This window comes from Tursiops truncatus, chromosome 2, assembly GCF_011762595.2.
Source record: "Tursiops truncatus isolate mTurTru1 chromosome 2, mTurTru1.mat.Y, whole genome shotgun sequence".
Lineage (NCBI taxonomy): Eukaryota > Metazoa > Chordata > Mammalia > Artiodactyla > Delphinidae > Tursiops > Tursiops truncatus.
The window spans coordinates 3,441,721-3,466,181 of NC_047035.1; the positions used below are offsets into that span (position 1 = coordinate 3,441,721).

The 24,461-nt window shown below is 52.8% G+C and overlaps 1 protein-coding gene across 1 annotated transcript in view; it reads right to left on the minus strand.

The window, feature by feature from the left end:
- Positions 1-24,461, minus strand: part of DYNC1H1 (dynein cytoplasmic 1 heavy chain 1) — a 65,722-nt gene that overhangs the window by 15,782 nt on the left and 25,479 nt on the right. Inside the window, exons 16-49 of the mRNA XM_033850603.2 lie at positions 23,825-24,064; positions 22,068-22,223; positions 21,824-21,937; positions 21,478-21,588; positions 21,190-21,399; positions 20,877-21,023; positions 20,360-20,526; positions 20,084-20,257; positions 19,210-19,375; positions 18,939-19,127; positions 18,651-18,845; positions 17,687-17,969; positions 17,077-17,177; positions 16,325-16,484; positions 15,064-15,307; positions 14,705-14,888; positions 14,222-14,434; positions 13,228-13,466; positions 12,888-13,044; positions 11,018-11,245; positions 10,290-10,520; positions 10,001-10,141; positions 9,584-9,817; positions 9,291-9,497; positions 9,080-9,201; positions 8,446-8,611; positions 7,205-7,368; positions 4,752-4,881; positions 3,187-3,320; positions 2,411-2,525; positions 2,164-2,325; positions 1,868-2,082; positions 1,579-1,783; positions 91-264 (exon numbers count right to left, since the gene is read on the minus strand). Of these exons, the coding sequence (XP_033706494.1) occupies positions 91-264; positions 1,579-1,783; positions 1,868-2,082; positions 2,164-2,325; positions 2,411-2,525; positions 3,187-3,320; positions 4,752-4,881; positions 7,205-7,368; positions 8,446-8,611; positions 9,080-9,201; positions 9,291-9,497; positions 9,584-9,817; positions 10,001-10,141; positions 10,290-10,520; positions 11,018-11,245; positions 12,888-13,044; positions 13,228-13,466; positions 14,222-14,434; positions 14,705-14,888; positions 15,064-15,307; positions 16,325-16,484; positions 17,077-17,177; positions 17,687-17,969; positions 18,651-18,845; positions 18,939-19,127; positions 19,210-19,375; positions 20,084-20,257; positions 20,360-20,526; positions 20,877-21,023; positions 21,190-21,399; positions 21,478-21,588; positions 21,824-21,937; positions 22,068-22,223; positions 23,825-24,064 (6,078 nt within the window). The remainder of the gene's footprint in view (positions 1-90; positions 265-1,578; positions 1,784-1,867; positions 2,083-2,163; positions 2,326-2,410; positions 2,526-3,186; positions 3,321-4,751; positions 4,882-7,204; positions 7,369-8,445; positions 8,612-9,079; positions 9,202-9,290; positions 9,498-9,583; positions 9,818-10,000; positions 10,142-10,289; positions 10,521-11,017; positions 11,246-12,887; positions 13,045-13,227; positions 13,467-14,221; positions 14,435-14,704; positions 14,889-15,063; positions 15,308-16,324; positions 16,485-17,076; positions 17,178-17,686; positions 17,970-18,650; positions 18,846-18,938; positions 19,128-19,209; positions 19,376-20,083; positions 20,258-20,359; positions 20,527-20,876; positions 21,024-21,189; positions 21,400-21,477; positions 21,589-21,823; positions 21,938-22,067; positions 22,224-23,824; positions 24,065-24,461) is intronic.

Sequence of the window (24,461 nt, forward strand, 5' to 3'; positions counted from 1 at the left end):
GGGAAATGGAAAACACGCGGCAATTACCTTCAAATTAAGAGGCCCTCCCCTAGCGCAGCCCCAGAAAACGCTGCTCAGGCCGCGACCTACCTGGTCAACCGTCTCTTTGATCTTCCTCAGCCCGACGTTCAGGTGCATCTGCTGCTCCTCCAGCTCGCTCCGCTTCTCGTGGAACAGGTCGGCGTAGTGATTGATGAAGTCGAGGTAGTGGCGGGGCGTGATGGCCATGGTTCTGCCTCCCCGCTTCGCTAGCCGAGCATTAGCCTTTTGGAAAAAAGTCAAATCTCTTCACTCTTCGGGACGGTCGTCCTCCGCGGCTTAGCCTCAGAAGATAACTGTTGCGCTGGTGGGGCGCGACGGCACAGCCCCAGCCCACGGGAATTGCATCGCTCGAGACGGAGTCTAGCTCAGGCGCCCACGGGACCGCAAGGAGCCCTCACACCTCTGAGCTTCTCCTCCGACTTCTAGGGGTAGGGAAGGGCCAACAGGACACCCACAGGCTCAGAGTGGTCTTCACAGAGCCTTCCAGAGGGGAGCAGACTGGACTCTTCTAACAAAAAGAGTCTAAAGGAGGGGCAGCAAACCACAGCCAGCCCGTCAAACCCTGCAGCGCAGACTCTGCATGCGGAGTGTCAGCCCCACGGCCATGCTTGCTCATGGCAACGCTGTTCTCACGCCACAGTGGCAGAGCTGGGTAGCCGTGCAGGAGCCCAGCTGGCACCTGGCCCTTTGCAGAGAGAGTGCGTGACCCCTGCTCTGGGGGAAGAACACAGGCCTGGCCAGAGGGGCAGCGAGAGAAGCAAATGGAATCAGTGTGGGCAGGGAAGGGGCCAGACGGCTCCGGAACACACAGCCGGGCGACAGGCGGGGTGAGACGTCATTGACAGAGGTAGGAAAACAGGTGAGAAACGGGCATCTCTTTTGTGGGTGATGGTACAGCGTCAAATCCAAAGCACCTGGGGGTCTGCCTTTACATCGGTTTAGCTTTACGTTAGTACAGCAGTTAGTTTTGCTTTTGCCATGATCTCAAAACTGAACCCACACTCAGCCATAAAAAGAAACGAAATTGACTTATTTGTAGTGAGGTGGATGGACCTAGAGACTGTCATACAGAGTGAGGTAAAGTCAGAAACAGAAAAACAAATACCATATCCTAACACATATATACAGAATCTAAAAAAATACGGTTCTGATGAACCTAGGGGCTGGACAGGAATAAAGACACAGACGTAGAGAATGGACTTGAGGACACGGGGAGGGGGAGGGGGAAGGGTAAGCTGGGATGAAGTGAGAGAGTGGCATGGACATATATACACTACCAAATGTAAGACAGACAGCTAGTGGGAAGCAGCCGCATAGCGCAGGGAGATCAGCTCGATGCTTTGTGACCACCTAGAGGGGTGGGATAGGGAGGGTGGGAGGGAGACGCAAGAGGCAGGGGATATGGGGACATACGTATATGTATAGCTGATCCACTTTGTTGTACAGCGGAAACTAACACACCATTGTAAAGCAATTATACTCCAATCAAGATGTTAAAAAAACAAAAAACAAACTCCCCCAAAAAACTGAACCCACCTGGTGGAGAGTCTGATGAACGAACACACAGCTGTTCACGATGGCTTCCCGGTGTGACGGCGGCTGCGGCAGCTTGTCATACACGACTGGCATGTAATCAGGCACGATGTAATTCGGCTTCTCCAGGTCCATCTTACTAGTGAATTCTTTGCCGACCTGATACAGAGCTTCAGTGGACCAGTCCCCAAACCAGTTCAACACACACCTGAAAGAGATGCCCACATCTCAAAACAGCTCCCGAGAGCAGGGTCTGCCCCGCGGAAAGCAGAGCTGAGTGGGATCGGCGTACCTGTTGAACAGAGCGGGGGAGGTGGCCGCGCGGTCCTTGAGCCCCTCTGAGGATGGGTTCATGGTGAAGACGACGTGGAGGTTGCGGATGACCTGGCTGGTGAACCACTTGTACAGCTCCTCGTGCGAGTCCAGCATCAAGCCCTCCTTCTGGGCCCCCTCCTTACACTGGGTCATCAGGGTGGCATACTCATCTCCTTCGAAGAGGCCGGGAACCTAGGAAATAAGACGGCACCGTGGCTGGCCGGTCCTCGGAAGCTGGCGCCACGTAACACGATGAGGCGTGTCATTGATTACCTCTCCGTTGGCCAGAAGGGTATTCATCCGCTCCAGGAATCCAGAATCTAACACGTTGGACTCGTCCATTATAAAAGCTATCTTTTCGTTTTTACAGCCAGAACGTCTCAACACCGTGCGGAGATCCTCATCGAAGTCCTCCCCCGTGTACTTCCTGTGGACCTACAGAGGCGGGGCAGGTCAGCTCCTCTCTTGCTCAAGGAGCTGCGTGCATGAATAGGGGTTGACAGGCTGTGGCCAGACCCACCTTAATCTGGTACACGCTCAAACCGTTCATCCAGGCCACGAAACGGGACAAGGTGGTTTTGCCCGCTCCACTGACCCCGATCAAAAGCAGGTGGCCTTGAGGCTGACGGAATATTCTGAAACATTATCAGAAAGAAGAAAGAGTCAGGCTTTTATGCTCCATTCCCCTTTTGACACTCAAGTCCTAAACCTTCTCAAGATTAGTCTGCAACATTTGGAACGCCTTTTTTTTTTTTGCAGTATGCGGGCCCCTCACTGTTGTGGCCTCTCCCGTTGCGGAGCACAGGCTCCGGACGGGCAGGCTCAGCGGCCATGGCTCACGGGCCCAGCCGCTCCGCGGCATGTGGGATCTTCCTGGACTGGGGCACAAACCCGCGTCCCCTGCATCGGCAGGTGGACTCTCAACCACCGCGCCACCAGGGAAGCCCTGGAACGTGTTTTAACTTGAATTTGTACACTAAACATTCGTACAGCAATTGTTATTTGCCAGGTCTGGTGAGGCGGCAAAGATCAAAAAGACATGGCGCCGCCCCCGGACACCCTGATGACTCGAGGGAGACAGGCCGATTCTAGCAGGAGGGTGAAGGGCTGTAGTCGCAGCCGGTGGTAAGCTCCGCTCAGCAGAGCTGGACTAAGAAGCGGGAGTCGCTTGGCAGACGAAGGTAGGGGCGTGGGAGGCCCGTCAAGGGGACAGCACGAGGCCTGGCCTGACCCCCGCCCCCATCAGATCGAGAGCAGCTCGGGTGAGTGGTGAGGCTGCAGCAACAAAAAGCCCACCGGTCAATCCTGAGCACGTGGTCCAACACCTCATTAAACAGGACCAGAGGAACATCGAGCTCTTCTTCATAGAAGACTTTCAGCCTGGCTTTGACATAATCTCTTAACTCTTCTTGGTCTACTGGGATGTAATCCTGTAGGAAAAAAGGTAGATCCAATCACGAAGAAGAAATCATCTTAGTTCTTATAGCAAAGTGGATTATGTTTCCATATACCAAGAAACTGTCAAAAAATGAGACGAGAGCAGGTAGTTATAACATAGGAACAAAAGTATAAGTAAACTAGGATGAGACATGGAAAGACATGGAAAATTTTTACAGAGAAAACTGAACTTCACTGAAAGGCATCACAGAACATCTAAGTAAATGAAGAGATACACCATGATCATGGAGAGAAGAACACACAACTAAAATGTCAGTTCCACCCAGCTGACACACAGATTCAATGTAATCCAGTCCGAATCTCAGTGGTGGGTGGTGCAACTTGGCAAGCCAATTCTGAATTTCGTTTGGAAGGGGAAGAGCCCAAGACTGGAAAGACGACCCACCCCTTTAAGAACCAGGTGCTCTGGACAGGGACTGTCCTATCTGGTGGACTTAGAACTGTGATCAGGACCACGTGGTTTCAGCACAGGAAGCAGCAAATGGACCAGTGGACAGGACAGAGCTCTGTAGCAGACTCACGCGCACAGGGAAACCCATGTGACAGTGCGACACTGCAGAGTCCCAGTGCTGGGACCGTGGACATGCACAAAAGAAAAACTGAAAATGAACCCACAGCTCACCCCATACACTAACTCAATTCAGATGGATTAAGGGTTTAAACGATATTCCGTTACGAATGTTTGTTCTTCAAAAGACGCTATAAAGAGAGTGAAAAGACAAGCCACTGGGAGAAGATGGTGCCCATAAATGAAACAGGATTAGTATCTAGAGTCTAGAAATAAATAGGAAATTCTAGAAACACTGAGCAAATCTCTCTTGTTCGTCTTGCTTCTGTGCCTTTGCTCCTATCAGGCCCTGTGCCTGCCATGCCCTTGCCGACACTCAGATGAAGGCCTATGGACACTTGCCTAAGCCCCTATGTCAGGGTCAGCCCTCCCAAGGTGGGGCCATCCACCCTATGAGACGGAGCTCCTAAAGGAAGGCTGTCCTCATTCCTACATCAGCATCGCCTACCAAAGGACATGCACATCAAGACTGTCCTTTCCTACGATGTCGGATGTCGGCTCTCTTTTTCAGAGAAAATGGCAGCTCACAGCTATTCTGGAAATGTCACTCTGTTCAGCATCCTAGTATACGAAACATTTTCACACAAGTTATCCCTCACTGCCCTGATTTCACTGAAGTCCCGTCTCCTGCTGGTTGGATCCACAGCTCTTGGAGTGGTCCTGGGATTCTCTGCCCTGAATTATCAACGGCTGCAAATACATGGCCCATCATGCCTATAGCTGCGGCTTCCTTTATAGTGCCCTTCAAGGAAAAGACGTTTCTGACGAGAAGGGAATTCTAACTAGAAGGACAGGAGCAAAGAAAAGTATTCCTAACGTGATGTAGATGCGTTACCTTTGACAACCAGTTGCTGTACAGGATGGGCCGGCTCATCGCCTTCTCCTTGTCTATGTTGGGGAAGTGCTTCAGAGCAACCATGTCAATATTTTCGTCGGTCCAACGCCTCTCCTCATCTTCTACAAGTCTGTTGGAAGAGAAGACAGAGGCCATGATGAGAAAACACCTGGTTTTGTGGGTGCTGTGGGCTACTCCAAGGGCTGGCATTAGTCTTCTACCAGAAATTTTCATTTTCTACAAATGGAAGAACCTAAGACTCTGAACTCGAGATGACTTAAGTAGTCCGAAACATAGATATTAAACACGAAAATCTTAAAAAAAAAACTCCTCTAAAAATGTTTAATTACATTGATTTACAAAATGAAAACTTCATTTTAGTTTCTAAGCTTGCTTAATATAAATGTTTCAAGTATCAAGGAGCATTATGGGAACAGAAATAGAGAACTACAAGGTGTACAGTTTTGGAAACACAAGGTTTACAGAGGAAACCACAGAGCAAGCAGGTGAGACTCTAACTGTCCCTATAGGTGTGGGAGGTCCTTCTGAGCAGCTGAATACATGATAACTTAGGCTACGAGGTGAAGGTCCAATGAGCATGTCACGTACTTACCGTAGCCAACCAGAATTTAGAAGCACAACTGCTATTGCGATATTTCAATCTAAACAAAATTATATCTCTGGTATGTTAAGAAATATAAAAATGATACTGTAGCCCAATTATTTTTTTTAATTAAAGAAGGGAGAATGAAGGTAGCGCACGTAACATAAAAAGGACCGCCTTTTAAAGTGGCAGAGCCGCAATACGAGAGCTCAAAGCTGGGCTGCCAGGGCTCGTGTGCCCCCGCTCTGCCTCGGTTAGCTCATCTCTCTCCCTGGCTCTCTGCAGGGCAGCTCTGTGGGAAATGAGAACTCCAAGGAGGCTGGCGTGGAGCCCAGTCATCTACAACAACGCAATATTCCAAGACTCCTCGAAAGCATGGGTGAGAAAAGCTGCCTGAAGGCAAGAATAACTGGTCCAGACGTGTGGCTGCCAAAGGCTTAAGTATTTCTTAGCCTGGAGGGAACCATCTGCCTTGCGTTCTGCCAGGGGAGTAACCACTAACCGACTCCTACGACTACCCACACCTGAGGCCATGAGTGGTCAGAGGAGCTTGTCCTGCTGGGACCGTGTCCTCTACGGATGGGCCACCTCGGGCGACCTCACACGTAGCCCGGGCCCGAGGGGTCCTGCCCTCCTGCTCCTACTCTGCAGCCCCTCTTGCTCTGTTCCGAGTAACCTGTTCACGGGCAGAACATTTCCCCAAATAGTTTGCAACAGGAAATCGTGGTGCTGCACTAAATAGTAAATCAGTTAAGATTTGTTGTTTGTTAGAAGTTTAGAGTTAAAGCAACACAAGTCTAACTTTTTCTCACTAATCAAAAATGAGCCTAAAAGGCTATGAAGGACTGCAGTGCTGAGATACATAAAATTAACAATATAAGAAAAATCAATAAAAACGACAGAGCAGGAACTAGGAAAACTAAGAACCTACTATAAGACAAAGATCGTACACAACTATAAACAAAGAATACAAGAAAAAGATTCTGATTTAAAAAGGTCAATAGGGACTTCCCTGGTGGCGCAGTGGTTAAGAATCCGCCTGCCAATGTAGGGGACGTGGGTTCAAGCCCTGGTCCAGGAAGATCCCACATGCCACGGAGCAACTAAGCCCGTGCGCCACAACTACTGAGCCCTCGTGCCTAGAGTCCTTGCTCCGCAACAAGAGAAGCCACCACAGTGAGAAGCCCGCTCACCGCAACGAAGAGCAGCCCCCTGCTCGCCCAGACTAGAGAAAGCCTGTGCACAGCAACGAAGACCCAACACAGCCAAAAATAAAAAAAGGTCAATAACTTTCAAGATGCCTTAAGAGAGAAAACGACTCGACTTTTTACTGAGACTTACAATGTTCAAACCACAAAACCTTCCACAATCCAAGCTGACCACTACAGCCGCTAGCAAGTCTCTCCCTTCAGTACTGGTCACTTAACTAGAAAAAGTCAAAACTTGCAAGACTTGAAATAAGTGGCCAACAGGTAAAAAGAGAAAACTAAAGTCCCAGAGATACAGCTGCAAATCCTCTGATGAGAGCAAAGACTGAGGGTGAGGAAGGGGTGGTGGTTACGGAACTGCACCCCAGGCTGCTGTTAGAAGGAACTGAAATTCACCTGTGACCTCTGTGCCCTGACCTTGTGTGGGGCCCACCCGACAGTGAAAGAGGTGAGTTAAAGTGCCTTGCCCGAGGTTACCGGTAACCAGCAGGGCCGTCGGGGTCTCGTACATAGGGGTGGCCGTGATCAACTCCCAGATGCAAGGCTGCCCTCGCCACCTCACTCCTGTCCATCACCAGCTCAGCCTGCCTCATGCAGACCCTAACTCGGGGGGTCGGAAGGGTCAACATCCTTGGTTTTACCTGTCCTGGAAGAGACGGAGGGCTTCATGTGCCCAAATCCGAATGAGGCCTTCCACAGGCAGAGTCTCCAGGGGTCTCAGTGCCTCGAAGATACCTCGCACCCACCGGGTCATTTCACGGGGCGAGTAGATATAGTGGGGCTGTGTGTCCTGAGTGAACCTCTCCTGCAGGAATCGAAAAGATGCAAGTTACATGTAAATGTCCTAAGACACGGAAAGTAGTTAAAAAGTCAAATGCAGTATAACATTTTTATATTGAGAATAAAGACTCTAGACCCTGGAATATTTGAGAATGAATTGGTAAATAATGTTGGGACTACTGTTCAGTAGATCCAAGTTGCTCGCTTTATGTTGCAATTAATTATATTTAAAGATTTATACGTAAAAAAAAAAAATAGGGCTTCCCTGGTGGCACAGTGGTTGAGAGTCCGCCTGCTGATGCAGGGGTCGTGGGCTCGTGCCCCGGTCCGGGAGGGTCCCATGTGCCGCGGAGCGGCTGGGCCCGTGGGCCATGGCCGCTGGGGCTGCGCGTCCAGAACCGGTGCTCCACAGCGGGAGAGGTCGTGGCAGTGAGAGGCCCACGTACCGCAAAAAAAAAAAAAAAATGTTTGTCTCAGGGGAAAGTCGGCAGTTCTCTTGCAAGGGCCCTTGTCAGAGGCTGACAAAGAAACGCAAGCCAAAACCGTGAGAGCCACTTCTCATCTGGTGGGCAAAGATCTTTTTTTTTTTTGGCAGTACCCCGCAGCACGTGGGATCTTAGCTCCCCAACCAGGGATCGAACCCGCGCCCCCTGCATTGGAGGGATGGAGTCTTAACCACCGGACTGCCTGGGAAGTCCCAGTGGGCAAAGACCTTTTCAATAAATATTTTTTCAAGGCTGAAAGAGGCATTGTGGTGGAACTGTAACCGGTCCAGCCCCGACAGGTTTGGCCACATGCAGTCACCACAAACACTGCAGAAGAACAAGTACAAACAGGCACATGTTGGTGCTGTTAAAACAGAAGTGGCCACGTCCTTTTAGAAACGGCACAGCACGGTCTCGGTTTCGTAAGGGGAATGAATACATGTACATGTGCCAGACGAGGACGGCAAGAACAAGAGGATATTCGCGGTTGCAGAACCTGCCGGAAGCATCACCTGTTGAGACCCTGGAGCAAGTCTCCCGGCTCAGCCGGAGCTCCAGGTGAAGCTCAGTCTCTCAACAGAGCCTTTCGGTCACGACGGGGCAAAGACGCCACACACCTGGGACATGGTGTAGAATTCCACCATCGCCGCGGTGAGAGGCTCTGCGTATGTGCGCAGGGACGGGATGAGGCGCAGCATGGCCCGGTTGAAGGTACCGTAGATCTGCGTCAGGGAGGCGGGTCCCGGGTAATCCACATACACCACAGGCACGTGACGCAGGAACCTACACAAAGACAGCCCGGCTCAGCCTCGTATGGGGTGAGGGGCAGCATGCCTGGGAGGGCTGCCTCCCTGTCCCAGGCCTACCCGGGGCTTCCTGACCCGCCCCCACGGCTTCGCGCCACAGCTGACTGAGGTCTCACTCAAACTACTTGGGCCTGGGTCTGACACGTAACTGTAGATGCAAAAAACCGAAAAAGAACCGAGCAAAGGTGGGAAAACGATTCAGGCTTATTTCAGCCTCATCCTGGCCCTACAGGCAGGTCTGGGGCAGCTCACTACTGCCCAGCAAGTCGTCGCTTTCATTTTGAGTGTGTTCCCAGCACAGTGACATAACCCCAGAGGAACCCCACGACGAGCAGTATTTTGTTACCTTTTTATAATGACAACTACAGTTTCGTCATGCTACATTTAAAGCAAACCCGGAACCGGTGTGTGTGAGATCAGGGAAGTCTACGGGGCTGTGTGTTACCTGTGAGAGAGGGGCTTCCTTCCAGGATCAGTGGGCGGGTTACAAGCCCCGACAAACTGGATCCTCTCCAGCTTCACCCAAGTTTGATCTGAGGTTCGGTAAAAGCCTCCGTGCTCCACCATCTGAGGGCAAGGGGGAGTGAGACACGTTAGGGGCACATGTGAACAGGACACGTTGTGGAGGAGAGGGCACCTCGTGGACGTAAACACACCTGTCTGATGAAGGATATGACCCTCTGCGTCCCGTATTTATCCATGTCTGGCAGGTTGATTTCATCACAGAACAACACCAGCCACTTCCCAAGCTGAACAGGGGCCAGGACGACCCCGTTTGGCGTGCGTCTGTACTCGCAGTAGTGGTCAAAAGTCTTTAGCAGGAGCTCTGGAGTAGTAGCGCTGGAGAAGTTAAGACCCACGACCTGGAGAAGGGAAGAAACAAGTGAGGTGCTGGAAGGCTGACCCCGTGCTGGAGCCCCAGGCCCACTGCCCACTCCAGCCTCCTTACCTCCATGTCGGGCAGGGCCCGGAGGGCGCTGAAGAGCGTCATGGTCTTGCCAGACCCAGGAGGGCCGCACAAGACCAGCGGCTTGTGCTCGGCCAGCCAGGTGTACAAGAGGGCCTCGTGGCGGACGGTGTCCAGCGTTGGCACGACGACATCAGGGGCGGCCACCTTGTGCGTCTCCACTTCAATCTGAGGCACCTTGGCCTGCCACGGCGACCATTCTCCGCTGATGGACACCTGCACACACGGGCGGGCGCCGGTCACCCTGGGACCCACGTACCTGCTCACCTACAAGACTTGCTCGCTTTCATGCAAGTCAGAACCTCCAAGTCAACCTGCATCCCTTGTGCCACAGAAAACTAAAAGGACAAAACCCTCCTACGAAAGAAAAGACGACATCCAGTCGAGGCGCGCACTCACTTCGTAGTCGATGATGGGGATGTTGGGAGCAGCGGGCAGTGGCACCGTCGTGATCCTTCTGATGTATTCACCCAGCTCTGCTCTCATTTTCAGCCGACTGTCTCCAGACAAGGACCAAAGGATGGCGTAAACCAGATACCGCTATTGGAATAGGAAGTGGGTCCCGTTTTGAATGGAATTTCAACAATAAAGGAAAGACATTTACAACGATGTTACCCTGAAACAGTGGTGCCCAGAGATGCTGCCGGCACCTCCCCCAGCACCTGGCCACAGCTGGACCCCTCCTGACCTGGATATAGCGCTCCAGCTGCTCGATCTGCATGGGGAAGTCGGGGTGGTTGGCGTTGTACTGGGCCACGTTGCGGCAGGCCTGGTGCAGCATGGAGAAGAGCGAGCCCAGGCAGCGCAGGCGTGTCAGGTCCATGATGTGCTCCAGCTTGAAGGCGTGCTCCAGGGCCTTGGTGACCAGGCCGTTGGACGTGAAGTACGGCTGCATGATCGTTGCTGCGTCCCTCTGGATCTACAGGAGGGAGTGAGTGATGCTTAGCTACCATCTCAAAAAGCAGGGAGGTTTTCATCTCCTCTAACCTAGGCCCAGGAGAGGATCACGCAACTGTGAAAAGTAGTTTTATGGGTTGAAAAAATGAGGAATGAAGCTTCAACGACCAACCCTTTATTCCTTCATCTTGGTGGTTCTCAAAAAAAAAAAATCACGCTTCCTAGGAACATTGGTCTTCACCAACGAAATGCAAAAGGTCCACCTTTCATCAATTGGCAAAGAAAACTGAAAGAATTCTTTAAATTTTCCGTGCACGGCTACGCTTTTGCAGCAGCGACTGCACTGATTATGCAAACCTCCAGCGAGTGGCCGGCTTCAGCAGCGGAGCAGTGACCATCGTGAAAAGCACGCCGCCTTCCAGATGCTCAGGGTGGGACACCCGGCTCGCTCTGCGCCGCGGCCCAGCACCCTCAGGTGCCAGCTGGCTGCACTCGGCGGAGCGGCGCTGGCCCGCGTACCTGCAGCATCGGGGAGGCGGCCTCCTCGCCCTCGTCCTCCTTGCCCTTGCGCCGGCGCTGGGCCTCGTCCTCCCCCTCGTCCAGAGGGATGCTGCGCAGCCTGGCCAGGAAGTTGTTGAATATCATGTCCGTGCTGAGCACGTCCTCGCTGAACCAGACCATGCCGCAGCGAGACACCGTGGCCAGGGTGGCGTACTTCAGGTCCTGCACTTCAAACATTATGCGCACCTTGAAAGAAGAGAACACCGAGCACGGTTAATGACATGGGTTTGGTACAGACCCGAGTACTAATACTTTACCTATATGCCCACTGAAAGAGCAATTTAAATCCAATCTCACTGCACTTGGTTTAGAAGTAAAAATGTCTACGGTTTGCCTCATCGCAACATCCACCAACGCTCTCTCCCTGAGAATCTGGGCGGGAAAAAACCTGTGTGTGGTGGGGAGGAGAGGAGAGGAGAGGAGCTCTGGTGGGACGGAGCCAACAGCTCCCTGGGTGGCAGGGTCAGCAGTGAGGTGCTGTGGCCAGGTTCCTGGCCTCGAACCCGCCGGCAGGCTGGCCAGCAGGGTCCCCTTTCGCACGTGGGGTTGGCAGCCTCGCCGAGTCCCACTGCTAGTCGCCAGTGGGGCTGAGATTCAAACTGGACCATCTGATCCCAGAGCCTTAACATCACTGCTAACACGCCTCACAAGGAGATCAATCTTTCTGACAACAGTTAGAATCTACTGGGTAGTGAGCTGTAAGAAAAGAACCCAACAAGTCAAATCAAGACACGAGTCTGCATACGTGCATGTTCCCAGACCCGCGGCTTGGTTTCTGAAGCGGCGATAACCACCGATGCTGACCCTGCGTCGCAGGAAAGGCTCCTGCTCCCCAGCGGCTCAGGAGTGCGGCCGGACTCCTCCCTTCCCTTCCACCCACCTCCAGCCCGTCAGGCGACCCCACTGGCACAAGCTTGAACTCACACCCACAGCCCAGCTACTTCTCAGCACCTCCACGGTTGTGCCTGGGGTGCCGTGGCCTCCCAGCTCACCTAGCGCGCAAGCTCCAGTCCTCAGTGACCCCGGGCCTGACCTCATCTCGCCTGTTCCCCCTTGGGTCCCGCCCCAACTTCTCTCCACATCAGCCAACTGCCCCGCTCTCCTCGCACACGCCGGGCACAGCCAGACGCTCCTCCCCCGCCATCCGCCCCTCCACCTGGAACGCCCGGAAGCCACAGGAGCCGCCCCCTCGTGCCCTCAGCTTCCCCGGGGAGCCTCGGCGCCGCCCCTTCTGCCAGTGCAAGCTCCACCCCTGGGCACCGGCGGCTGCTCTCCTCCAGTTTACTTTCTCCGTAGCCCCATCACCACTTATCCTGTCTGTCTCCCACCTCAGGCTGTGAGCCCTGGGAGAGCAGGGGTTTTGTCTGTGTTGCTTACAGCTACATTTTCAGCATCTAGAACAAGGCCCGGCACACGACGGAACTCCAGAAAAGTGGGGTCAAAGTATGAACGCACGCCCAGGCCAGGCCTGCCCATGTTTACCGCTGTCAGGGGGCGTGGTCAGGACCTGGATCAAGGGCTCATTTCCAAGGGACGACCCTGAAAGTGTCCATGTGTAAATCCCTTGTTCTGCCATTTCCCAGGAACCCTAACTACAGCCCCAGCTCACGGAGTCGTAGGAAAGGCTACCCAGGAATTACTGAGTAGGCTTAATACTCAGCAAGTAGTGGAAAGTCATGAATGAACGCTTTGAAAACATTTCTCACCAGCCACAGGAATGGAAAGAATGTAGCACAGAGAGGCCCCGACACTGACTGCTGCCACAGAGGCTGGAGCCGCTCCCCCGGCTGCGCGCCAGGCAGTCAGGGTGGGATACTTAGCCTCGTACGTTGGGCGGAAGGCTGAGGCGCTCTCCGTTGGGCAGGGTCAGCAGCTTGTTGTCATCCAGCACCGAGTTCAAGTTCTCCACCCACTCGGGATCCACGTCGCCATCGAAGACGATCCACTGGCGCTTCTGCAGCTCGCCCCTCACGTTGTCTATGATCCTGGTGGGAGGATTTTACAGCAGCGCGTGACTGAGGCTGAAAACGCTCAGCCTGTAACGGTTTCTAAAGTGACTTTGATTTGTCCAGAGCGTGGTAAGAAGAATAACGTACGCTGTTACCACGAGGACAGAGTGCCTAGGTCCCAGTTCTCCGGAGTGCGGACACCCACCCAAGTGCACTTACTTTCTCAGAACATGTGTGAACAGCCCATCTGTCCATTCCCTGGTGTTGGGGTCCAGGGTTCCGTACAGGTGGTCTTTGCTGATGGCTTTAGGGTCGATGATATGGGCCACGCCCTCCACACCCTCGAGCCTCTCCAGAGCCTTCAGAAGAACGCGCCAGGCCATGCTCTTCCCGCTGCCCGAGGGCCCCACCATCATCAGGCCGTGGTTGATCTGGGTGATCTGATAGAGCTGGAGAACCTGAGGGCCAGACCGACCAGCACCATAAGCACTCCAGAGAAAGAAGGTGGAAGGTTCCTCACCACTTCTCCCGCCGCCAAGCAAGAGACGTGTGCTGTGACTCTTCCAAGGCAAGTACTGGGACTTTCTAACCAGAGAGACCTTCAACTGGCCACAGCACAGCAAACACAGAGGGTTTTTACTGAACTGTGGAGCTGTCTGACTGAGTCAGGAGATGCTCACCGAGCTGCTTCAGGAGAGACCCCTGAGGTGCCCTGCCGGGAGGACAGAGACCGGATGAACGAGCCGCCTTGTCTAACCCAGGACCGCAGCGGAGGGTCAGCACGCACAGCTTGTGCACGTGACACGCTTTTTCTTAAGTGAATCTCACAGAGGAGATAAAGGAAAGAAGTCGATACAGAATGTAAACTCTACTGATTACACATTTATGTTGTTAATCGTGGTACTGGGAAGTCTTGTAAGCAGATCATTTACTGCCATAGACGGTTTTCATCGTGATCCCCTTTTAGCCAGCATTTTCAGAGAACAAACTGTACCACATAATTGAAAATTTCAGGTAAGTTTCCCTATCACTACTCTCAAGTTAAGAAAAAATCCTAACAGGACTTGGGGCAAATCTCCACAAACCAGACGACGCCCCTGGTGGACAAAGCCCGGTAAGACGCGGCTTCTCCACCAAGTCCACGGCCATCGTTACCGCTCGTGGCCACCTGCGGGGTCTGTGAGGCGCCAGCCAACACCACGATCCCAGCTACCTTTTCAACCCACATCCCGCCGACTTCTTCTCCGTCTCCGTATGTCAGGTACATCTCCTGGCACACTTTCTTGAGCTCCTCCCTCAGCGCTGTCATCTCGCCCCGGTGATACTGGACCCCAGGGAACACGTCCGACAAGAGGCTGAAAAGCAGCGGGATGTCTTCTGCCACCAGCTTTGGCACCATCGTCTCACAGACGCTCTGGATCAGGATCTGCGTGGGGTGAAGGGGATGAGCTCTGCGGGGGGGCGGCTCCACGTCTACTGCCCTGTCCCCGGAGGACCCACGGCACAGCTGTCCCGTGAGCAAGCAGTGAGGCCCAGCGCCCCGCCCCCACCCCCAGGCCTCCCGTCAAATGCGGGTCCCCTCCGTTCACCCCGGGGCACGCGAGCCACAGTGAGAGCCCTCCAGGCACGACTTCAGGGTGGCAAAGGGTAATACAAGCAGAGCCTGGGCCTGAGCGGTTAGGGGCGCCCCGCCCACCTCTTGCTCGGGAAGATTCTCCGCGATTTCTCCTTCGTCCACCGCCTCCCCGCGCTCCGCCTTCTCCCTCTTGATCTTCTGGATCCGCTCCCGCTTCACGTTTCCGGCGCTCACCAGCACGCTCTTCAAGGCTCGGAGACCAAAGTCGTAGTGGCTTTGAGAAGAGAGCTGCTCGTCGCATAGTCTAAAAGAGAAAGGGTTTTCTTAAGAAACAGTACACTTTGAGCACCAAGAGCATCGAACATCAAGAAATCAGAGACGGATACGTGGAAGGTAGTGTTGCAACTACACAGGTAAACTTTAAACGGCACACTTGACACATGCCAGAAACACGATCCGGAATAACTCAAGTGACTCACTTGAAGAACGGGACGATCTTGTTGGCAAGGACCTCGGCGGTGCGGAAGCCCTGTGAGTACAGCATGACCTGGGCGATGAGCTGCCGGTCGGGCTTGGTCATGGCCAAGCTCCGGAACAGCTTCTTCAAGTTGTCTGGAAGGTTCGACCGGCCCGCGTAGCCGGGGTTCATGGTGATGAAGATGGCCATGTCTGGGCTCACCTTGACTTGTTTGTTCAGCAGCTCACAAGTAATGGGGGCAGAGGCTGAAAATCGGAGGATGGTGTTAAGACTCATGATAGTCAAAAATCTACTCCAAAATCTCTCTAAAACTGCAGAGCAAGCGCCCGTCTCCCTGCCGGCCCAGGACTGCAGGGGAGCTGGAGGCGCTCACCAGACACGATGCCCACCGGCCCAGGCAGGCCCATCTTCACCCACTTCACCCACACAAAAGCCGTCCGAACGTGTAACGGATCAAGTCCCAGAGGCAGGAAGCCCACTATTTGTGCATTACTGAGCGTCACAAGGTCAATGCAAGAATAGAAACACAGCCCAACCACAGTTGCAGAAATAAAAAACAATCCATGTTGTGACAAAACTGACCGGCTGAAGTCACGAGAATGACCCTCTCGTAGGGTCATCAAAGGAAAACACAAAATAAACAGCCCCCCTGCCCCCCATCCCTGGACTACTTAGGGATCAGACTTCCTCCATAGGAGAACACGGAACATGGAGTACACAGGTACTGATTTGACACTCCTTTTGTTTTATTTAGGAGGTCTGGTAAGATGAGTTACCGTTATTATGGGAAAAAAGGGAACTTTAAAAGGTAAACTCTCCAACGTGGATGTATTTATTTACGTCCTCCAGCTCACGAGCCCAGGCTGTGTGCGCAACAAGCTCCCGGGGCCCTCCGAGCAGGCACTCCCACCGTGACGAGGGCTCGTTCCCAACACTCTGGCCAGGAGGCTTGGCTCTGTGGGATGCAGGGAGGGGGAGGGGAATGCGGGGGGCCCAGAGCGGCTCAAACCTGTGTTGTGTGCAGACGCCGGGGGAGGGAGCACAGGGACTCTGCTACAGGGGAAGGACTGATGGCTCCGCGGGGCTGCTCTGGGACGAGGGTGCAGCGTTACCCTGGGCCCTACCGCCTGTCTTCCCTCAGGATGCACTGCCCCGCCTGCAGCAGCGAGTCCTGGAGCTATGTTAAAGTCTCGCTTATTTCTGATCAAAGAGGCGACCCCCTCTGCGCCCTCCAGGCAACTGTAAGGAGAAGCCGGTCTCACTCTTATCGTAGCTGGGGCTGGAGTGCTCGCGCAGCGCCTCCTGGATGCACTGCACCTGCTGGGACACGGCCGACAGCATCCGTTCCTCCAGGCGGTTGAACTCGTCAAAGCAGCCCCACGCGCCCACCTGGCAAAGCCCCACAAAGATCCGTCCCATCGCCTGAAACGAGAAGAAGGGAAGGGAGCTGAAACCACGGCCATGGTGCTGGCTGTATGGGGCTCCGATTCTGGCTTGGGTGACTGGTCCCACCCTGGGCAAATCACATCTTGAAACCCTTGTCTGCTCATCTTTGAAATGGGAACAATATCGTCTTCCTCCCAGGGTGGGGGGTGGTGGGAGGGGCTGTGAAGGTGGCATCAGCTTCACACGTGAGGCAAGGAGCCCAGCCCCACAGGTCAAGTGCCTCATGAACAGTGGTACAGGTGTAACGTATCATTCTCCTCCCGTGCCAATAAAGTTCCAATGACAAGGTTAACACGTTGTTTAAAAAACCTTCCCCATAGTATTTGTTTATTCCCAGGCATAGACACCAGGAAGACATGTTGCACTGACGAGTTTGAAGAATTTGAAGACGTGAAGCTCAAGTCGGTGTCAAGCACGTGCTGGGAACCTCCAACAGCTCAAGTAACCCTGTCCCCAGAGGACCACGCTGTGCTGTAAGGCCAACACAGCTCGAAGAGGTGCCGCCTGCTACTCCCCACCCAGCCCTCTCAGGCCCTTAACTCTAGGTGGTTCCCACAGAGCTTCTCACCTGGAAGTCAAAGGTTTCATCACAGTTGAAAACTAAAACAAAGCGTCCAAGCTGATGGCCGAGAGCTTTGACAGACTCGGTCTTCCCAGTCCCAGCAGGCCCTATTGTTTGAAGAAAAGGAATTGAGAACTCAAGTGAGAACACACCTTTAGTTTTAAGAACTGTAAAAAGCAATTCATTTTAAAAAACCGAAGTACAATCATCCCTCGGTCTCCATGTGGACTGGTCCAGGACCCCTGCGTCTACCCAAATCCATGGACCCTCGGGTCCAATAGTTGGCCCTCCGTAGCCACAGGTTCTGCACCCCTGGATTCAACCAACCTCGGACGGAAACTTTAATCCACGGTTGGGTCAATCTGAGGCTGTGAAACCGGTGAGCAGGAAGGGCCGACTGCCTATCTATTAAAACAACTCTGCGTCTAAGTGGACTCACACAGTTCAAATCAGCGTCCTTCAAGGGTCAAGTATAAATGCGATAGCCGCCAACGGATTTAAAGTTTTAGAAGGTACCAGCCACGCAGTTAAGAAGTACGTTTAGATCATTTGCTTAATCTTGGAAAAGTACGTTTCCTATCTGACTCCACCTGTCCAGGTGTGGGGAGGGACTCACCGAAGGGGGACCCGCCCAACCTGGCCTCCAAGGCCTGTGTCATCGTCAGGTAGCAGCGGTCGGTGAGGGGGGTCTGGACCAGCTTGTCCTGGACACCCAGGTACTCAAAGCCATAGTTAAACTTGGCATTTGCCATTTGAATCGACAACTGCTGCAACACATCGGTTTGCTTAGGGTCAAAGTAAAACCGCATCTGGCTGAGCCACTCGAAAGACTTGGCGTTGTCAATCTTGCTCTTCATCAGGGACCTGGTGACGTCTCTCTGGTGAACCAACTCTGTGATCTGAAGAAAGAGTCACTTTAAAGAGCTTATCAGAAAGTACATTTCATGAGCTGAAGCATGTAAACTAAAGTACGTAAGCGTATCCTCGGGGTGCAGGGGTTATTCAGTAGACTTTTAAATTGAGATTCTAGGTCCAGTTACAGTGTAAACATTCACTTTTAAAAACAACAGAACTGTTGTTCACTTTTAAAAACAATAAAACTGTTATTCACACAATGGAATTACACAGAATCAAGAGCTGCAGCAAAAACAAAGAAACAACAAACAAAAACTCTGCTAGTTGCAACTAGCATAAAACGTGATGGGAGAAGAGCTGTCTCTATCCTAACAGTCCATCTGCTGCACACGGCAGTGCAAAGGCCAGCAGCAAGCACTCGGGCTCAGAGACACGCTGGCTGGTCCGCCACGGGGCGTGTTCTCTGCGAAGGACAGGACGAGAGTGTGAAAGACCCAGAGGCACGAGTGTCACCCCTTTGTGTCGGGAGGTCGTGTGTGTTAACTCCTGTCCCCCAAGATTGCCTTTCAACAGTACCAGAGAGTCAAGTACACACCCCAGCATTTGTCAACAGGCCATCCACTTGTTTTTCTCCCTGACACCAATTAGGATGTTTTTCAAGCGTGAGTTCTTTCAACTGTCCGAGGCGAAGCCCCAGGAGCCTGGCTGGGAGGAATGGGACTAACCAAGTGCTCCAGCTTGCGTCTCCGGAGCGGTGGCTGCTCCATGAGGACCGAGTCGGCCAGCACGTTGAGGGTGACCTCCACGTTGCTGAGCACGGAGTGCAGGGGGGCCGTGTCGCCGCTCCCGCCGACGCTGCTCAGCGCCGTCTCCACGTTCTCAGACCAGGCAATCTGGGCTGACAGGACCACGAGCTGGGCCTGCGAGACACGGCACACAAGACCCAAAAGGATGGTTTTAAAGATCAGCCAGTGCCCTCACCTTCAGACTGTCCCCCTTCTACTGGACAGTACCTGGTATTTGTCAATCCAGGTGATGTAGGTATTTGGGTCAATTGAAGTTGCTTTACCAAAAATCTCAACTTCTGTAACAGACTCAGCAAGGAGTTTGGCCAGCGTGACTCTCATCTCCTTCTCTACTAGGGTGAGCCACTCGTTGATTTTGGGATGTTCAGTAATTGACACGGGAGTTTTAAACATAACCTGAAATAAAGAAACTCTAAGAATTAAAGTGCGCAAAGATGGGAGTGAAGTGTTCTAAGTTACAATCAATGAATGTAACTACCTCCTCTCCTTCACGGGATGAGATGCCCAGGACGACAGAGTTGTCTTCATTTAGGATGATGCTCGAAACACCAGCAAACATTTTCTTGAAATGTTTCTGTAACTTAGCTACATTCTTACTGTTTCCAATGATTTCAAGCAAATCTTCATCACCCACAAAATAAAACCTAAAATTAAAATAGCATGTAAGTTGCTAAAACGTTACATATACACAAATAAGGGGAATCAAGGCAAAACTTCAAACTGTATAGGAAAGGAAGGTGGGTATGGAATGTGACGGACCACCTCCAGCCTGAATTCAGATCACATCCAGATTTCTTCCAGCCCTCAGCAAAAGATACACACTCACCTAACAGATCCTGAAGAGAAGTTCAATGGGTTTCATGTAATTCACTGCACCTTAGGAATTTTTTAAAAACCTGCTCTATTTATATTAAGCAAACTATTCAGAAAGAAAAGAATGCCACTTAGAAAATAAAATACAACTTCCCTGGTGGTCCAGTGGTTAAGACTCCGTGCTTCCACCACAGGGGACATGGGTTCGATCCCTGGTCAGGGAAGTTCCGCATGCCACACAGTGTGGCCAAAAAAAAAAAAGAATCACAGCTAAATTTTTAAGAGATGCTAGCTGCCTGGGAGGGTGAATAATAGTTTAAATGAAGCTTAGTAAATGAACCCACGGTAGAAAATTAAGGATTATTTGTTATAATTAGGAAGCAATGGATGAAGGAGAAACGGTATTCACTGAATCGGTTACTGGTAACAAAACCCTTGACGCCAGAGTGACCAACACACAGGCCAGGAGGGAGGGAGGGGCGGGAAGGAGGCGCCGGAGCGGACCTTCCCTTCAGTCCCCGTAAAAACCACCCTCTCACCTGGGGAAAGATGAGCGCTCTCTTTCCAGGTACTCTCCCAGGGCTTTCTGGATCTTTCCTAGCAGGTCTGCTAATCTCTCCAGCGACCTCTGTACCCCCTGGATGTTCAGAACATCCATGACCAGGGGAGACTTGGATACTTTTTTCATGAGAGCCAAGAATTCCGTGCTGATACTACAAATCAAATTAAAAGCGAGGTTAACGTCAACCTTCGTGCAAAGGGTGGTCACCAGCCAAGCCTACCCTTCAGCCCTCCGTCCCGGCTCGAGGCTGTACCTCTGGAACCGCTGGGTTTCGACTGGCAGCAGGTGTTTGATGTCTGCGCTGCCCGTGAAGATGCCCTCCAGGTAGACCCAGCGCCTCTGCACGTCGATCCACACGTCGAAGAGAGCCATGATCCGGTTCAGTTTGTCTTCCCAGCTCAGGGCATCCTCTTCAAACACCTAGCGGGTGGATGGAAGGCAGAGCTCAACTGCTGAACTCTCCACTCTCAGATACACCAGGACTCATGCCAATATGCAGATAAAGATCCTGTCAACTTACGTGACTCACATTTTCTACCAGAGGCACCTGGGAACTGTGAGTCTGGCCATTTTTATTTTTTAATTATTTAAAAAGAATCTATTTTGGCCACACAGCATGCTGGATCTTAGTTCCCCTACAGGGATCGAACCCGTGCCCCCTGCAGTGGAAGCGCGGAGTCTTAATCGCTGGACCACCTGGGAAGGCCCTGACTGTAAGTCTGAAGGTACAACGGTGGATGTGCGGGAGGGACACCTCCCCACAGCGGTACCTTATAATACGGAGAGAGCTTCATGGCGGACACGCTGTTGATGTGCTCTTTGACCTTGTTGAAGAGGTCGTCCCAGCCTCGGATCAGGCGACACTTGTTCTGATAGTTAACCAAGTCTAACTCGTAAGTATTCCACACTTCTCTTATCTGAATGAAACCGAAAGAGGCACGTCATCAGTATGTGGGCGTTCGCCAGCCACACAAGTGACCGAGTGTAATGGAGACAAAAGGGACCACATGTTAGGCTCAGTCTACGTCAGTCTATGTCACAGCCTGAAACAAGATCTGGAATGCCCATCAGCCTATTACCTACCTGCTTCAAAAATTCCTCCAAAGCCATCTCCCCCTGCGCTACAAGCAGCACATCCTTGACAACCGCCTCGTTTTTCTGCAAGTCAACGTCCCAGATCTGGCCGAGGGTCAGCTCAGAAACAACCCAGTTTACGTGAAGCCGTTTCATCAGCTGTTTCCAGTGGCGATCTTTAAGTGCTTCAGATTTCAGTTCAATCACCAGCATGTTTATCTGTGGAGAGAGGGAGCCGTGTTACCTGTGTGGCGTGTTTCTAGCGGACATCTGTGACCGCAGCTCTGAGTCACCGACCTTGAGGTAACCTTTCAGAAGCCTCTGGACAAACTCGTAGGACGCGTACTGCCGTAATCGTGCGGGGAAGTTTTTCAGCTGGTTCAAGAGGCCATCTAAATTTTGCCGAAGCTGTCAAGAGAAACACAAGATGGTATTTAGTTTGCCAACATTCCTTTAAACGATGGAATATTTTTAAAATGGTTTCAGGAGAAATTTTACATTAATCTGGATGAGTAATGTAAACGACCATCAAGTGACGTTTTGTGAACTCTAACAGTTCCTTGCTTGCCGAGTTTCTAGGTGACGCCTACAACTTTCAGTGCGTGAAGGCGCGTACATAACAGCTACCGGTAGCTCCACGTACCTTCCGAGGCTGCACTGAAACCCACGGCTGCTCCTTCATCTGATCGATCTGCTCCCAGACCTTAGAGAGTTCTGACCAAACGCCTTTGAGGTCCTGTAGCTCCTCTAAGGCCACCTGCGATGAAGCAGAGTAAAGCAGCTGAACTTGGAAGCAGAACCACCCCACGGCTCTCGAGACACTGTGGGCCAGAGGCAGCGTGAGCACGAGGGGCCCGGCCCCAGCTGCCCGCTGGAGCGGTTCGTACCTGGACGCGCTCTTCGCTGCCACCGAGAAGTCCCGTATCTGTCAGTTCCAGCGCCTCCTTGGCCTTCGCACACTTCTCCCTGTCGTCCTTCAGCCTGCCGAACTTTCCTTCATATATGGTGAGCGCCTGAAGCGCCTCCTCCGGGCGAAGGTTGCCCTGAAGCAGAGTCAAGGCCAGAGGATCAGAGCCGGGGCTCAGGACACACGAGCTCCGGCTCCGAAACGGTGGAGGGGGCCTGCTGGGCTTCTAGAATATGTGACTCCTTGAACACGTCTACGTGCGTAAACATCCAAAAGCTGTACACTGATGACGCACGTCCATTACTGGATGAACTTTTACCTCCAGGGTTGACACGGGGAAGGCGGAGCACCTCTCGACTCAGCCATCCCCTCACTAAGTGCCGAGGGAGACGGAAGAGAAGAGTCAGGACAGACCTGGGCCTGGAGCAGGACGCTCCTGACCGAGGGGACAGGGTGCTTGGGGCTGCCAGCCACGCCCTCCCTGAGGTGCGGAGTCGTTTATCAGTTACCGAGAGAAGAACGAAAAGGAAAGCACTGTTCTCACTGGAGGAGACCCTGCTTCAGCCTTAACACTGTTTACACACTTCCTTTCCATTCTGATAACCTTTGAGGATGACTACACAAAATATCGAAGTTTTCACTCTAACACATTACTAGCAAGGTGAGGCAACAAAAGATATTCGAATTCAGGTGATCACACTCTTTGCCTAGTGATCAGTACTCACTCCCTGCAGAGCCTGGAAGCTCTGGCGTTAGCAAAAGCACGAGCCTGCTGAACAGCGGGGCCCCTCGGCCAAAATGAAACACAAGGCAGGACCTTGGGCCCAGCAGCACAGAGGCCAACCCAGTAGACGTGGGGCGGCCAAATCAGCCCCCAGCACTGGTGCGGAGAACCTCCATCCACACTGCAAAGCCAGACTGACGTTCAGAGCATTTCGAAACCCTTCCGCTTCTATGCGTACGTGTATGTCTAAGTTTGAATTCCACCCAGTGAGCCAGACAGACCGTGACCTACGTGCCTGAGCCCCACACTGGCCGTCCCCCTGCCTGGACGCCCCCTCGGCCACGGCACGCTTGCCAGCCCCTCCCTCAGCCTCCACATGTCAACCCCCTGCAGAGCAGGAAAGCACCAACACTCCTTTCCCGCGGCACGTATCACCATCTGACTTAAAATACCTGTTCTTCCCGTTCACTCTTTACCCTCCGTGCCCCAGTGGAGCGTTAACTCCATGCAGGTAGGGCTCCTTTCTGGTCACCACTGTATCTCTGCTGCCCAGAATATAGTCGGTGCTCAATAAATACTTGAATGAACCCAGAGACCAGGGTGTGGCAGGTCCTGGTACAGAAAGCCTAACGACCGCGACAATGACGTCAGAGTTCAGGGCTGCCCCCCACTGCACAGACCTAGCAGCGGCGGCAGCGGGATGCTTGGCCTGTGTCCACGAGAGAGGAAATTCTAACTTCTGACTATGCCTAAGTAAGAGGATAACTTACAAACAGAAAAACGTTAGTCTTTAAAACAATTCCCTGACTTAAGTGACTGTCACGAGGAGGTCTACGTCGGCTTTTGTGTTTCCAAATCCACTACCTGCAAGTACTGCTCCTTTTAATTACAGGGAAAAGTCTTCATTCTGGAAATCTAAGCCATGGCAGGGCCTTTTAAGTCTCCGAAAGCAGAGACGCCAGGTCACCTGCTGCCGGCTTGGGAGAAGCTGCGGCGCCGGGGGCGAGACTCACCGTGACAGGCTTGGTCTTCTCCCAGTCGGTCAGCAGGTCGGAGGTGCGGCTCTCCACAGCGCGGTCCTCCTGGACGATCTTCATCTGCAGGTTTGCCACCTGCTGCTGGATGGCAGAGTCCTTCCGCCGCATGATGTCGTTGAAGGCCCCCCACTCTCCCTCGATGTTGTCAATGTAAAGCCAGGAAGGCGGGAACTGGAACCTTTGCTTTTCCAGCAAGCGCTGGCCGTTGCGGTAGAGCTTTGAGGGTTACAGAATAAACTTAGCACTTTCCTTCAAAAGGGCAGCAGAGACTGCCGTCAGGTTCCCACGGACGGGAAGGCACCCCGCGGCTACGGAGCACACGTGCTCCCCTCCCGACGGCGCCGTGGCCAGTCCCGCGACTGCTCCTGGCTGCACCGGGCGGCCCCGAGCAGGGTCTAAGCGTGCTAGAGCTGGGCGTCACACCCTCCTTCCAAACTATGAGAAGGTAATACAAGTTTGAGGACCTGAAGGTCCACAACTACAGCAAAAGATTTTAAAAGACAGGAGCCTGTGGTTCTCAAACGCTGAAGTGCCTAAGAATCACCTGCCCACCCTTACAAGCACGGCAGGGGCACGACAGAGACGCGCCGTAGACCCCATCTGAGACACAGTG